This window comes from Melanerpes formicivorus, unplaced genomic scaffold (assembly GCF_026170545.1).
Source record: "Melanerpes formicivorus ecotype bairdi unplaced genomic scaffold, bMelFor1.0.p_v2 SCAF_68, whole genome shotgun sequence".
Classification (NCBI taxonomy): domain Eukaryota; kingdom Metazoa; phylum Chordata; class Aves; order Piciformes; family Picidae; genus Melanerpes; species Melanerpes formicivorus.
Window position 1 is genome coordinate 1,519,360 of NW_027142420.1, and position 14,284 is coordinate 1,533,643.

The 14,284-nt window shown below is 49.3% G+C and overlaps 1 protein-coding gene across 6 annotated transcripts in view; it reads right to left on the reverse strand.

Moving 5' to 3' along the window:
• The window catches only part of RYR3 (ryanodine receptor 3), a 230,660-nt gene extending 218,124 nt beyond the window's left edge, over positions 1–12,536 (reverse strand). For all 6 annotated transcript variants that reach the window (XM_068162895.1, XM_068162893.1, XM_068162894.1 and 3 more), the window contains exon 1: positions 12,381–12,536. In XM_068162895.1, coding sequence (XP_068018996.1) covers positions 12,381–12,533 — 153 coding nt within the window. In that variant the 5' untranslated portion in view covers positions 12,534–12,536. The remainder of the gene's footprint in view (positions 1–12,380) is intronic.
• Positions 12,537–14,284: the final 1,748 nt, after the last annotated feature.

The window sequence follows — 14,284 nt, forward strand, 5'->3', positions numbered from 1 at the left end:
ATCTGAGGCACTTTAGTATGTGCTCTAAGCTCGATGATCCTTGTGCTCTCTTTTGTACATGGCACTGCTGATGCAATTTGAAAGCATGTTCAGGCTTTGGTGTTTGAAATTAGCTCTGCATCTGCTGCTAAACAGCTGCTTAAGGGCTCTGGGTTGAAGTTCTGTTGTTTGTCCAAGTAATTTGTAAAGGCTTTTATTTAAGTTGCATCACAGCCTTGTTGGAGGGAATTCAGGCTGTGGCAAGCGGGTCAAGGGAAGTTGGTTTTCTGGTACGAGGGATGAGGAGAACCCTGCTCGAGTGTTGGAGTAGCTGAAACGCTACAAGATTGACAGAGATGTTTGCTGTGGGCTAAGAAAAGCTCAGACGTGTGCTGACTACTTGTCTGACTGAGGAACTAGCACTTGCTGACTTGGACAAGAGCCCAGCAGCAGCAACAAACCTGATGTTACTACTGAATCTTTCACCTTGTGTCAATCTCCCTCCTGCCATTGCCTCTACCAACCGAAGCTGCCACTCATCACCACAGACATGATGTGCCAGGAGAAGGAACGGGGAAAGAGAGGTGACCTCATCACCAAACTGGCCATCAGCTCCCATTTACAGCTGAACCACATCTGTTAAGCCTGAGAACTGACTCACAGGAGGTGTCTGATGGCTGACAAACACAGCTAGGCATCCTGCTGCAAGGGAGAGGCTACCAAAAGCAGATCCAGGAGGGGAGGGGGGAGAATAATTCAGTAAAAATAACCATTTTCCTGCAGGTTTTCACACTGCCTCTGCACATCCTCGTACTGAACTACTGAGGGTGGCACATATTTGCCAGCTGTGCTTCAGAACATCACTGTGATTTCCAGAAAACAAGTTTGCTGGAAGTTAGGCACAGTAAATATTCCAGAGGCAAGTGTCTTCTGCTACTAGAACAACACACACTCGCTCAAAGGCATGGCTGGGACACAATCTGCCAGCACCAACCCACTCCACCCTCCTAATTCATAGACATAAGGAATGGTCTGGTGACTTCTGAATGACACTGAAGACAATCATAGAATAGTCTGGGATGGAAGGGACCTCCAAAGCTCATCCAGTCCAACCCCCCTGCAGTCAGCAGGGACATTCCCAGCTAGATCAGGTTGCTCACAGCCCTGTCCAGCCTCACTTTGAGTATCTCCGGGGATGGAGCCTCAGCCACCTCCCTGGGCAACCTGCTGCAGTGTTCCAGCAGCTCCTGCTGCAGAACTTGTTCCTCACATCCAATCTCAATCTGCTCTGCTCTCATTTCAAACCACTGTCCCTGGTCCTGTCCCTGCAGGCCTTTGCAAACAGTCTCTCTCCATCCTTCCTGTAGCTCCCTTCAGGTACCAGAAAGCTGCTACTAGGTCTCCCTGGAGCCTTCTCCTCTCCAGGCTGAACACCCCCAGCTCCCTCAGCCTGTCCCTATAGCAGAGCTGCTCCAACCCCCTGAGCATTTTCATGACCCTCCTCTGGAGCTGCCCCACCAACTCCATGTCCTTGCATTTCAGTTTCTACACTGAAGAAGTAAAGCCCAACTTCCATGGAGGCATGCATTAATACATGAACCCCTCCTGTTTTCTTTCTGAATATTTTAAAGAGTGTTTGGTTTGGGTTTTTAAACTGAGATGGTAATTTTTCTGTCTCCAGGGCTGTGTGGTTATGTTTCTGCACTGTTATTATCTGCTGTTTGGGAAAATGCTTGTTTCAGGGACAAAGCCAAGAAACATGTGACTTGAAATTAGTGCCCTGTAATTGCATTCAGCATGTCCTAAATAACTCCATGCTAAATTTATTTTCCTTCTCCTCCCTTCCCTCAACTCTGCTTTAATTTCTTGGAATCTGTATCTAAATGCACCTGGCAGCACTCAGCTGTGTGGTCACAGCACTGCCATGGGAACTGAGACAGAAGGAACAGTCACAGCTGGATTTCAACATGAATCATACCCAGCTAGCATGGCAGAGGATCAGAAGCAAGGCACAGAGATCAGGCATCCCACTTGCTGCATTCTGTACAATTTGGCAGGTCCAGGAGCAAACTCCTTGTTTATTGCTGCAGATATTAATCCACCTTCAGTTATAAAAAGAAGCAGAGCTGGAGCAGAAAACAAATCCTCACAACAGGCACCAGTGGGGCTCGGGGGAAATCAGGAGATGTATGCCTGCAGCATTGCTCCAGGATTCATGCATGCTCCCAGATCCACCCAGAAGGCTCTAAACTCACTGACCTTCTAAGGTGACATTGAGAAGTTTTGCTTGATTGTGGCAGGTTTGCTGTTATTTCAGAGGACCTGCAATGACACCAACACCCTCCCCCACCAAAAACCCTCAAACACACACACACAAAGCAAATAAAAAGCCACAAGCCCCCAGCTGAAAAATCCAGACAGGAAAACAAACAGGCAAGGAGTTAGTTAGCTCTGTCCTAGGAGTTAAACTGATCATGACCAAAGGCAGTCCTGCAACACACTGTACTGGCAGCACTGTGACACAGGCACTGATTGCCTTTGGAAACAGCATTTCTTGGGTTTAAATTTAAGCTGTTTAAGGAGGCAGCAGTAAAGCATGATGCCTGAGCTCATGTAGAGAGCCTTGCTTCGTGTAGCTGGTGTACCCTTGGCCAATGTGAAGCAGTTCGTGAAAGTGCAACTCTCAGAATCCAGCACAGGAACACAGACAGGGCTGGGATGTCTCCAGAGAAGGAGACTCCACAACCTCTCTGGGCAGCCTGCTCCAGGGCTCTGTGACTCTCTCAGTGCAGTTGTTCTTCCTCATGTTGAGATGGAACTTCCTTTGCTGCAGTTTACATCCACTGCCCCTTGTCCTGTCACAGGGCACAAGGGAGCAGAGGCTGTCCTCGTCCCTTCCTTCCTGACCCCCAGCCCTCAGACACTATAGAATCAATAAGTGTGGAAAAGACCTCAAAGATCATCAAGTCCAACTTGTCACCCAACTCTTCATGACTACTAAATCATACCTTAAATATTGATAGTCATTGATCAGATCCCTCTCAGGCTTCCCCTCTCCAGACTGAACAGCCCCAGGGCTCTCAGCCTCTCCTCCCCAGGCAGTGCTGCAGTCCCTTCAGCAGCCTTGGAGCCCTCCCTTGGACTCTCTTAAATAGATGGTCCTGCTCTGGCAGGGGGTTTGGACTAGAAGATTTCCAGAGGTCCCTTCCAACCCCTAACATCCTGTGAACTCCATATGCCATACAGGTACAGCATATGACATAGGGACATTTGTTATCCATACAGGTGCTAGCATTGCACATCATACAACATGCGGTGCTGTACAAGGCAGCTCTGAATGTTACTGCACCATGCAGGGCTGTACAAGGCAGCTCTGGACACGGCTGCACCATGCAGGGCTGTACAAGGCAGCTCTGAATGTTACTGCACCATGCAGGGCTGTACAAGGCAGCTCTGAATGTTACTGCACCATGCAGGGCTGTACAAGGCAGCTCTGGATACGGCTGCACCATGCAGGGCTGTACAAGGCAGCTCTGGACGTTACTCCTTGTAGTAAGATCTAGGTTTGCAGTCCAATCTCTAGATCCATGACAAGCAAAATGTAAGGCAGGTATCAGAGAAACAGACCCAGCAAGGTACCATCTCCAACAGCAGCCTGTAGACAAGACCTGCAGAGGTGTGCCCCTAACCCCACCACCTTCCATTCCAGTGAGAGGAATTAGCCTTCATCTCCCACTAATCACGACACAAGTCTTCATTGCCTCGCTGTTCCCCCTGCCAGAGCTCCTTTTGCCACCTCTCCACTGTCTTCCCCTTTACCTGGCAGATTCTTTCAATGAACCACCACCTAGCAAATGCTTTTCCCAGAATACCAAAAAGCAGGGTGTGGGGTTGCTTCTCATTAATCTACTTTAGAATTGTTTCTGTAACTACAGAGTAAAAATCACTACTTAACAGCATGCTGGATATCATCTCTCAGCCTTCTCATAGCCTCTTTTTGCCTTCCTCTTAGTTTAATTGGAAGGTATGGCAGCATGAGCATTCCACTGGTTCTGTGCTTGTCGCACAAGCTGGGAAGAGAACCCAAGATCCTGCCTCAAAGAACGAGAAGGACCCAAAGTACCTCACAACAAATCATGTGAAGGTCTGTGAAATGCTAATGCAGCCAGGGCTGGATCACTTACCTCTCTTCTTCTCAAAGGCAGCCATAAAATCCCAACCATTAAACACCCCTCAAACACTTTTCATTGTATCAAACATACCAAATGGCTTCAGCATTTCCCTCTGTGTGTAAACGTGGTGCAGTTTCCCCACAGAACTCTTCCTTATCAGGAGCCTGAAGTACCCACTGAGGTCAGGTGATTTCACTCCAGAAGCTCAGCTGTCACAAATGAATTGAGTAACTCTGATACAGACACCCAGCCACTGCTCCAGCATGGCCAGAGGTAAAAGTCAGACACATCACAGAGTCTGGAGCCATCAGGGTTGTGTTAATAGCAGGGGAGAGCATTTGCTTAAAAGTCTGTCTGGAAAAGGGTTTAGAATTAGCCTCAGAAGATCTCATTTCTGTTTCATCAGAAGTAAGCACTGCCAGCATGCTACTGGAGATTGCAAATCTGTCTTACATTACCCAGACCTTCAGCAGGGAAGGAGACACAGGCAAAGAACAAGCAGAAGCTGAATCTTCTGGGGAGAGCCTGGCACAGGCTGCCCAGGGAGGTGGTGGAAGCCTCCTGCCTGGAGGTGTTTGCAGCCAGGCTGGATGTGGCTGTGAGCAACCTGCTGTGGTGTGAGGTGTCCCTGCCCATGGCAGGGGGTTGGAACTGGCTGAGCCTTGAGCTCCCTTCCAGCCCTGGCAATTGTGTGCTGCTGCCCCTGATGACCAACTGGGCAAGCCCACTCCCAAAGCCAAGCACACATGCAGGCAATACAAGTGGTACAAATAAACACAGCAACGTTGTTTATAGAGGAGGACAGCACAGGGTCTAAGAAACTGAGCTCAGGAAAAATTCCTATCACCAAGTATGATTTCCATGGCAGAAACTGAAGCCTAAGAAAGCCAAGAGTGGCTGCAAGTAGCTGGACTGCTGACAGCCTGAAGTTGAGAAGCAAAAAGAGATTGATGTCAAAGACTTTTTTCTTTCAATGGAATGGAAGAGACCTGCTGTGACTTGGGTTGGGTTGGTTTGTTGGACAACTTTTGTTCCTCTTCTTAGAGGACTTGGAAGTATGGACTGCTGTTAGAAGTGGTGGCAACAGGATCAGAAGGTGGAGATTCAGTGCACAGAGATGTAAATCCCAAATCACTTGAACTCCTAGCACACACCACCTCCCAGGCTACATGGAACAGAATGTAGAACATTATTCTTCCTTTCCTTTGACTCTCTGCCTCAAAGGAATGGACTGACCAGGGGACATCTACTTGTCCTGGTTTTGAGCCACGGCCTGCCCTGGGCAAAAGGACAGAAAAGATGTTTGACCCCCTCTCAAGGATTAAAACAAAAATGCTCCATGCTGGATCAGAGGTTTAAATGGGAATCCTGTTTACAACATTCTCTTTACACAAGGCACTCAGGTTGAAGGAAATGCATTCACAAATTAGGCTCAGTTCTTCACCTGGGCCTAAACCTTCCAGAGCCTTCCAGAACCTCCACCCCACTCAGCCTCGGCAGACCCAACAGCAGGACAGACTTCCCCCCCAACTGCCCCAGGCCTGGTGGCACAGCTGGAAACTCACTGCCAGCCAAGGCCAGGGGAAAAACCTCTCCCCCACAAACCATAAGGATAACAGCGTGCAGGGGTCCTGAGACAGGGAGAAGAGAGAATTGGCTGTACCCTGCCCTAGAGAGAGACAGGCAAACAGCACAGAATAGCAGATTACAATACCCTGGGACAAGCTACCCATGCCCCTGGCACTCTCTAGCCTCGGGAGGACTTCTCTTTGTGCTTACACCGATTAACTCCTGATTTGCCTTAACCTACCACACTGCTTGGTCGTGAACTGCAGCACATTTCAGTGGCAAGAGACAAAATGTCCTAATTAATGTGCAAATAATCCCATGGAGCACATTTCAGCTGTTCAAGCAGCATGCAGAACCTCTGCCAGCTCCCTCACAAGGGGAAAATTCCACTGGTTCCATCTCAAGGCACTCTTTAGCCTTTGCAACCTGTACAGTACATCAATTTCTGTGTCACCTTTGTGTCATCTCAGAGACAACTCAGATCAGTTTCCATGTTTTCCCAGATATTAGTTAACCACTGCTAAAAACTTCTCCCTGGAAATGTCTTCCATTGCTGCCTGACATTTGTCCAACATAGCTGTTTGGAAGCATTTCTCTGCGGAGCATCGTGTAGCAGATGCTCTGTACGGTACTGGAAGGAGCCGCAGAGGTCTGTGCTACACAACATCAGCAAGCGGTCAGGAGCACGACCATTCAATTGGACCATTAAGGACTAATTGTTTGAACGTTCCCACTTCACACATCTTTTGTGATGTCATTTGGGATACACCACCGAGGACACAGATTTGTTACAACAGCAGGGACTCAAAGTGTCTGAAGAACTCATTTTCTGCCACAGTGATCCTGGCTAGACTGAAGTGCTTTAGTACAGCTCCTGAAGCAACAACCACCACAACAATAATGAGAGAATCACTTCTTGTATTGGGCAGCAGTGAAAACTAATGAAAACGAGAAATCTACCCCATGTGAGACCCGCCAGCTCCTCTTGTAAAGCTAACCTCCCATCCCACCTGCACCATCCGAACGGCTGAAGAGCTCATTTCCAAGTAATGTAGACAGCAAAGTGCATCCACACATAAATCATACAACCACAGAATTGTCAGGGTTGGGAGGGACCTCAAGGTCCCTTTCTTGGAGCCCCCTGCAGATACTCCAAGGCCACAATTAGGACTCCTCAGAGCCTTCTCTTCTCCACACTGCAGAGCCCCAACTCCCTCAGTCTGTGCTCACAGCAGAGCAGCTCCAGCCCTCTGCTCCTCCTCCTGGCCCTTCTCTGGACACCTTCCAGCACCTCCAGATCCTTCCTGTCCTAGGGGCTCCAGCACTGGCCCCAGAGCTCCAGCTGTGGTCTCAGCAGAGTGGAGCAGAGGGGCAGAATCCCCTCCCTGGCCCTGCTGGCTCTGCTTCTCTTGCTGCAGCCCAGGCTCTGCTTGGCTCTCTGGGCTGCAAGTGCTCACTGCTGGCTCAAGCTGAGCTTCTCCTCTACCAGCATCCCCAGGTCCTTTAAATGTCCTTTAAGTGTGTATGAACCACCCAACTGCCCTGATTCTGAGCAGCAATTTAACACACAACTGATCAAACCCAGCCTGCAAGCTCATTGTGTAAATCCATGCACATGGACTAGATCTTGGGGAAAATTCAAATCCAAGTATTCTATTCTAGGTCTTTGTGACACCAGTACAAAGTGTAACAGAGAACTACACTCAGTCTGTGGTAGAAAACTGGGTCACTGAGAGAAGCTGTGGAACGAGTGAGAGTCAGAGAATCACAGGATCAGAGGATGTTAGGTGTTGGTAGGGACCTCTGAAGATCTTCCAGTCCAACCCTCCCCTGACAGGGCAGGAGCACAGAATCCAGCACAGCTCACACAGAACACATCCAGATGGGGCTGGAAAGGCTCCAGAGAAGGAGGCTCCACAACCTCTCTGGGCAGCCTGCTCCAGGGCTCTGGGAGCCTCAATCCTTGAGGCCTTTGTCACTCAGAGAAATGAAGAATTTTAACCATTTGGGGAAGGAGTCAGGGACAGACCAAGGCACAGCCACACTAGGGCCACACACATCCACACACACTGCTCAGGGCCATGGCAAAGGAGGCAAAGCTTTCCTGACTGGTGTGATAAGCCCTGCTGGGAAACAAACCAGAAGATGTTTGTTTGCATTACAGTGAGTGAAAACACTGCATGAACATGATGAACATCAGGGAAAACTGCAAAGCACTGCACCTCCTATCTAATGCTGCCACAACCCCTTGGACCCCAAGATGGCAAACAGCATTCTCCAGCACAAGCACACTTTCAAGGAGAGCCTGAGGAGCTGAGGGCTCTGTAGCTTGGAGAGGAAGACACTAAGGGGAGACCTCATTCGTGTTGATAAAGCTGTGCAGGGTGAGTGCCCAGCGGCTGGAGCCAGGCTCTGCTGGGTGCTGCCCAATGCCAGCCCCAGGGGCAGTGGTGGAAGCTGAGGCAGAGGAAGTTCCATGGACACAGGAGGAAGAATTTTTTCACTTTGAGGGTGACAGAACCCTGGAGCAGGCTGCCCAGGGGGGTTGTGGAATCTCCCTCTCTGGAGATGTTCAAAAGCCACCTGGCTGTGTTCCTGTGTGAGCTGCTCTAGGTGCTCCTGCTCTGGCAGGGGGCTTGGACTGGATGAGCTTTTGAGGTCCCTTCCAGCCCCTCACATTCTGTGACTCTGTGAACTGCCTCTGTGCTTTGAGCAGGGGTGTGACTTGTCTTCTCTCCCCAATCATGCATCCTGTTAGCAAGTGTAGTCATAGCTTTTGTCTTCCTCCATCAAAACACCTATCTGCTTCAAGCCATCACCCCATATTTGATTAATTTGGCAGCAGTAGCAATGACAAAGAAATGGGAATGAGTACTCCAAAGGAGGGCACTTTTCAGTGTGTCACAGGAGTAAAGTCCCAGTAGCTAGGAAAGGTTGGAATAGGAACACTTTACACTCACTCAACCACACTGCCAAGGGCAGCAGGGTTCCTCTCCTGTCCCTTCAGCAGAACAGCAGGGGTTACCCTGTGTTCTGACATAGAATAGAATAGAATAAACCAGGTTGGAAGAGACCTTTGAGTCCAACCCATCATCCAACACCACCTAATCAACTAAACCATGGCACCAAGCACCCTGTCCAGTCTCCTCCTGAACACCCCCAGTGATGGTCACCCCACCACCTCCCTGGGCAGCACATCCCAATGGGCAATCACTCTCTCTATGAAGAATTTCTTCCTCACCTCCAGCCTAAACCTCCCCTGGCACAGCTTGAGACTGTGTTCTCTTGTTCTGGTGCTGCTTGCCTAGGAGAAGAGACCAACCCCCACCTGGCTACAACCCCCCTTCAGGGAGTTGTAGAGAGCAAGGAGGTCTCCCCTGAGCCTCCTCTTCTCCAGGCTAAGCAACCCCAGCTCCCTCAGCCTCTCCTCACAGGGCTGTGCTCCAAACCGCTCCCCAGCTTTGTTGCCCTTCCCTGGACACCTTCCAGCATCACTTCCATTCATCTCTCATGGATTCATACATTGCAAAGGGGTAACAAAGAAATGATAGGGGCAAGTCACCTAAAGGAAAACAAGAGAAGGGCAGGAAAGTAAGGGGTAGCACTTTTGCACCTCCCCCACCTAGCAAGCGCTGCGTCCCTCCCTTCCATCCGTGACACAGAGGCAGGCACTCACACACGGCACAGCCACTCAAATCCTGCTGAAAGTACCAGCTGGAAAACTAGAGAAACAATTCTGAACCTGGTTGCAGAAACAAAACATCACAGGCTTCATAGCAAAGGCAGAGCAGCGGGGAGGGGGGCAGTGTGAGAAGGAATAAAGAGTGTATTTATTTATGTTAATACCAAACTTAACTCAGAAACAACCATGAAGACAGGCGCCTGGGCTGCCACTGACACTTCCTGCACATACTCTCATTGCTTAGAAAGACTTTGCCCAAGAGCTGAGCCTCGCCTGAAGTAAGTACTGAAGACATTCTAGTACTGGAACAGTGATGACAATGAAAGTGCTCTTGTCCTGTCTGCTCAGAATCACAGAATCACCAGGGCTGGAAGAGACCTCAAAGATCATCGAGTCCAACCTGTCACTACAGACCTCATGACTAGACCATGGCACCAAGTGCCACATCCAATCCCCTCTTGAACACCTCCAGGGATGGGGACTCCACCACCTCCCTGGGCAGCACATTCCAGTGACAAACAACTCTCTCAGTGAAGAACTTTCTCCTCACCTCCAGCCTAAACTTCCCCTGGCACAGCTTGAGACTGTGTCCTCTTGTTCTGTTGAGTCATTGTCATCCCCCCTGCTGCCAGTTTAAACAACTGTGAGGAATGTCTCAGAACAGAAAGTGCCAGTGAAAAGCTTTCCATTGAGGTTTATAAACATGGACAGAAGTTTGCTGCTCCCCAGAAACAAACAGAGCTATCACTTATGCAGCAGTGAGCTTCCAGCCCTTCTCTGACAGCAGGGAGCAATTGTTTGGATCCAGAAGCAAGGACACCTCCTACCCAACACAAAACCAGGGGACACAAAGGGAAAGCTTCCCTTTAAGACAGCAAACATTAATTTTACTAGACTTTCAAGAAACAAAATGTCTTGCTGCCTCAGAAAATATTGCAGGATAATTAGAGCTCCTAAAGAGATCTCATTTTGTTTTATACTTCACTGAGAAAGAGCTGTCCCTGAAAGCCTAAAACATCCTAGGAGGTTTCTGTCCACAGACTCAAAAAGAGGGATATGGAGGTGAACAATTTCCAAAGCAGATTCACCTGCACCAGCTGGAGAAGCATTCACTAGCAACTCAAACTCCCAGGAAACATTTTGTGGTGGAGAGGCTCCTGACTAAACAACAACTGCACTGCAAGGGCTCTGCTGGGCTCCTGTACTTCATTTTTGTATGGACAGCATTCAGGCCACAGTGAAAGCTGTAAGCACTAAAGGCTTACATCACTGTAGCACTCAACACCTGCTTCTGTGTATACACAACAACTGATCCCTTCTCCACCAAGGTGAGGAAAGTTATATAGAATAGAATAGAATAGAGAGGAGACAGCAGTGAGCTGCTATGATTGTTCACTGCAAGGAGAAGCTTCTGAGACAGAAATCTGCTCCATGTTTTTTCCCTACAAAAGGTTTCCCAGGACTTGGTGAAAGGACCACTTATGCATAGTCTCACTCTTGCTGTTTCCATCCTTGGCCCTCACCTTTGCTCGGCACTTTATTTCACCCGTTAGAAGGAAGTGCAGTGGAGTTCTACCAGCATGAGAATGGGTCAGAGCAGCAGAAACTGCCGTCTCATGTAGCACATGCAGGCTGCCTGGGAACAGGCAAAGCTACTCCACCACTGAGGGAGACTTCTGTTTAGGCTACACCTTAGAAAGTAAAAGGAGGAAGGACGTTCATATAGAGCTCTGGTCTCAGATAGAGGCACCTAGAAGCTGAGTAATCTACTAAACTGAGTAACACAGACACCTCTAAAAAGGGTAGTGGCAGGGGGGGTTGAAGGAGATCCTTCATTGTGATTATCCATTTTCCTTCCCCCCATGAGACCCTCCCAGGTTTCAAAGTGCTACCGGCGCTTCTCCACATCTAAACAATTTACATAAGCAGCAGCGGCCATCGCCACTCTCCAACCTTTAATTGCCAGAAAGAAATATTCCCAGCCTCCCAGAAATCAGCCTTGTAATTCCCTACCTTGGGAGCTTAAAATGCTTCATTTTAAAGACTTGCCCCGTGAAAGTTGGCTGGGCCCTAGAGGAGGCTGCTTCTGCAACGTTGTTTGTGTTAAATGCGACGTAAAGAGAGTAAGGAAAGAGTAGGGAACACACACATCAGTAGCAGGTTTCTCACGCTAGTTACACAACAACACACTCCCAGTCATGCAGGGTAGGAATGATGAAAGGCAGCAGATGAGAGAGGAAAAGCAGCTGATCCCCACCCCAGAAGCGAATGGGTGAAAACTAACTTGCTCCGAAGTCCAAATGGGGTGTCGCATTGGATTTGTGTGAAGCCTTAGCGAAGAATGGTGTGAGGGCTCTCTCTACACAATCACACCGAGCGCAGGCTATTTCGCTAATTAGCACCCCTGCCCCAAGAAATCCTGCTCTCCTTTCCAAACAAGCTGCTTCTCAGCAGAGAAGAGGCTCCGAGCCTTCCCCGAGCCCTGACTTCCAACATCTGTTGGCGTTCCCTACCCAGGAGTGTGCTTCTGCGGGCATGTTTATCAGGAGAAGTCATCAAGGGCTTGCTCGGTTTATTCATCGTTTTAAGGCTGTCCTATTTGCAAAGCTTCTGTTAATGTCAGTGAAATCTAAGCCAGACAGAAGTTTCAGAGGTCAGATATTTGGCGTGCTACATTTAGAAACCCAAGCACAAAGTTGACGAGGACGCTTCAAACACAGGGGATTACAGCGGAAATGGGGCTCCTCAGACCAAACTGGCAGGTTCAAGAACACGCTGAGACTGGCTGATGCTACCAAAGCTCTCATTCCTGCTTTATTTTGTCCCTCCGACCACATCAGTTCTCCCACCCGGCAGAGCCCAGCACGGAAATAGCGCTTCATTTTCAGCACGGCAGCGAAGGAACACGCAGGAGACAGAAAATCCTCTCCTGCATGACCTGGTGAAAAAAATAAACCACACCAAAAGCAGATACTTACAGTTCGTAGGAACTGTATTTCATCTTCCCCTCCTTCACCCCCTTCAGCCATGGCTCTTGAGGAGTCAGCTCTGCTGAGACTCTCCGATCGTCTCCAGCGGCAGCTCGCTGCGCTGCGCTCGCAGGGCTGCTCTTCTCCTAGCAGTATTAGCATATAGCTAATCCACAGCCATATAGGGAGCTCAGCTAACTCCACTGCACTGCAGACTGTCAGTCAACCCCCTCACTGCCAGAGCCAACTGCGCCGCTTCGCCAGCTCACAGCGAGCAGTTCTTTGCCTTTTCTCTCTACCCTAGAGGCAAACCCCCCTACTGTTTAAGGCATTGCAGGAAGCGTTCTGTGCATCACTAGGTGCTGGGTTTTTTTCCCCTTCCTCCCCCTCCCAGACGCTTTTTGGTCAAAACAGCAAAAGCAGTGAAGTGTCAGGGAAAGCAGGGCTTGCATTTCCATTTTCACGGAGCAGGGTACCCAGGTCTGCACTGAAATGCATTGAATCCAGCAACTCTGAGCCTCCTGATTTGTGCAGCCAAAGGCTGTAAATCAGGTGATCACAGGGCAAGCTGGTTTTTGACAGCAGATATTTTCAGCTTGCTTACCATAACTTCCCCTTCCTTGCTTCTCTGCATAAGCAACTGCAAATCTGCTCTCCAGGATGACTTAATGATCTGTACCTGCTCTGTGTAATGATTTGTGCTACCCTTTGAAACGGTCTTTGTCCACATATCCTAAGGGCTGCAAGGGTTTGATTTGTGCCTCCTCAGACCTGCACCTGAATTATGGATAGAGGGTGGTGCAAATTTACTTCAACAGATCTGACCTGCTGATGGTAAAATGAAGCTTAAATTCCCTGGAAATTCTACTTCAATAATGGGGAAAGAAATACAAATGAAAGTCTGTAATTCATGAGAATTGATCAGCTCTAGGAAACAAAAATTAATTACTGAAGGGAGGAAAAGAGAAAGGCTGCAAAGAATCAGAAGAGCACTCAGGGGACTCTAGGCAGCCAGTGCACTGTATGATGGTGGATTCTGTGGTGAGGTTGCAACCCCAGCCCGCCCACAGATTCACAGTATCACAGAATCACCAAGGTTGGAAGAGACCTCAAAGGTCATCGAGTCCAACCTGTCACCACAGACCTCATGACTAGACCATGGCACCAAGTGCCACATCCAATCCCCTCTTGAACACCTCCAGGGATGGGGACTCCACCACCTCCCTGGGGAGCAGTACCCAGACTTTGGGGTGTCCCTAGAGCCATTGCTGCAGAGCCTCACAGCGTGCTGTAAGCACAGAGCCTTTCTGAGCAGTACAAACCTGAGCTTCTGTCTCACACAGGAGAGATGCAGGCACAAAGGCAAAGGAAGAGCACCTTTGCTGGGGTGGCAAGGACCAGGTGCAGCACAGTGAAAATGGAAACTCTGTGTCCAGGAGCTAATAGGTTTACACACCACTGTCCCCTGAGCTGGAACCCAAAGCACACTGCTCTTCCCTCCCTAAAAGCCCAACAGTGGGCTGTTCACTAATTAAAGCATAGGCACCAGCCAAACAATGAGATGCCCACTGGTTTCTCTCCTTCAAGGGCAAAAGGCTTTGAAAAAATGCTTCATTTCATTCCCTCTTACTGCCCTGAGAAACTGCCCCACAAATTCAATGAGAATCCCACTGCTCAGCAACAGGCCAGGAGCAACTCAGAAGGCTCCAGCTGACACAGCCCTACCAGCTGGCCCTGCCAGCACAGGCCCTGCCACACTCCCCTTCCCCCAGCCCTCGGTTTTTGTTGGCTGCTGCCAGCCAGAAGAAGGTGGCTTGTGCAAGACAAATGCAAGGTGGCAGGAAAACATTTCTCTGAAGTGACAGGTTGCTGAACATCCACTTTCCTGTTTGGCTTTTGTGATGGATTTTTGC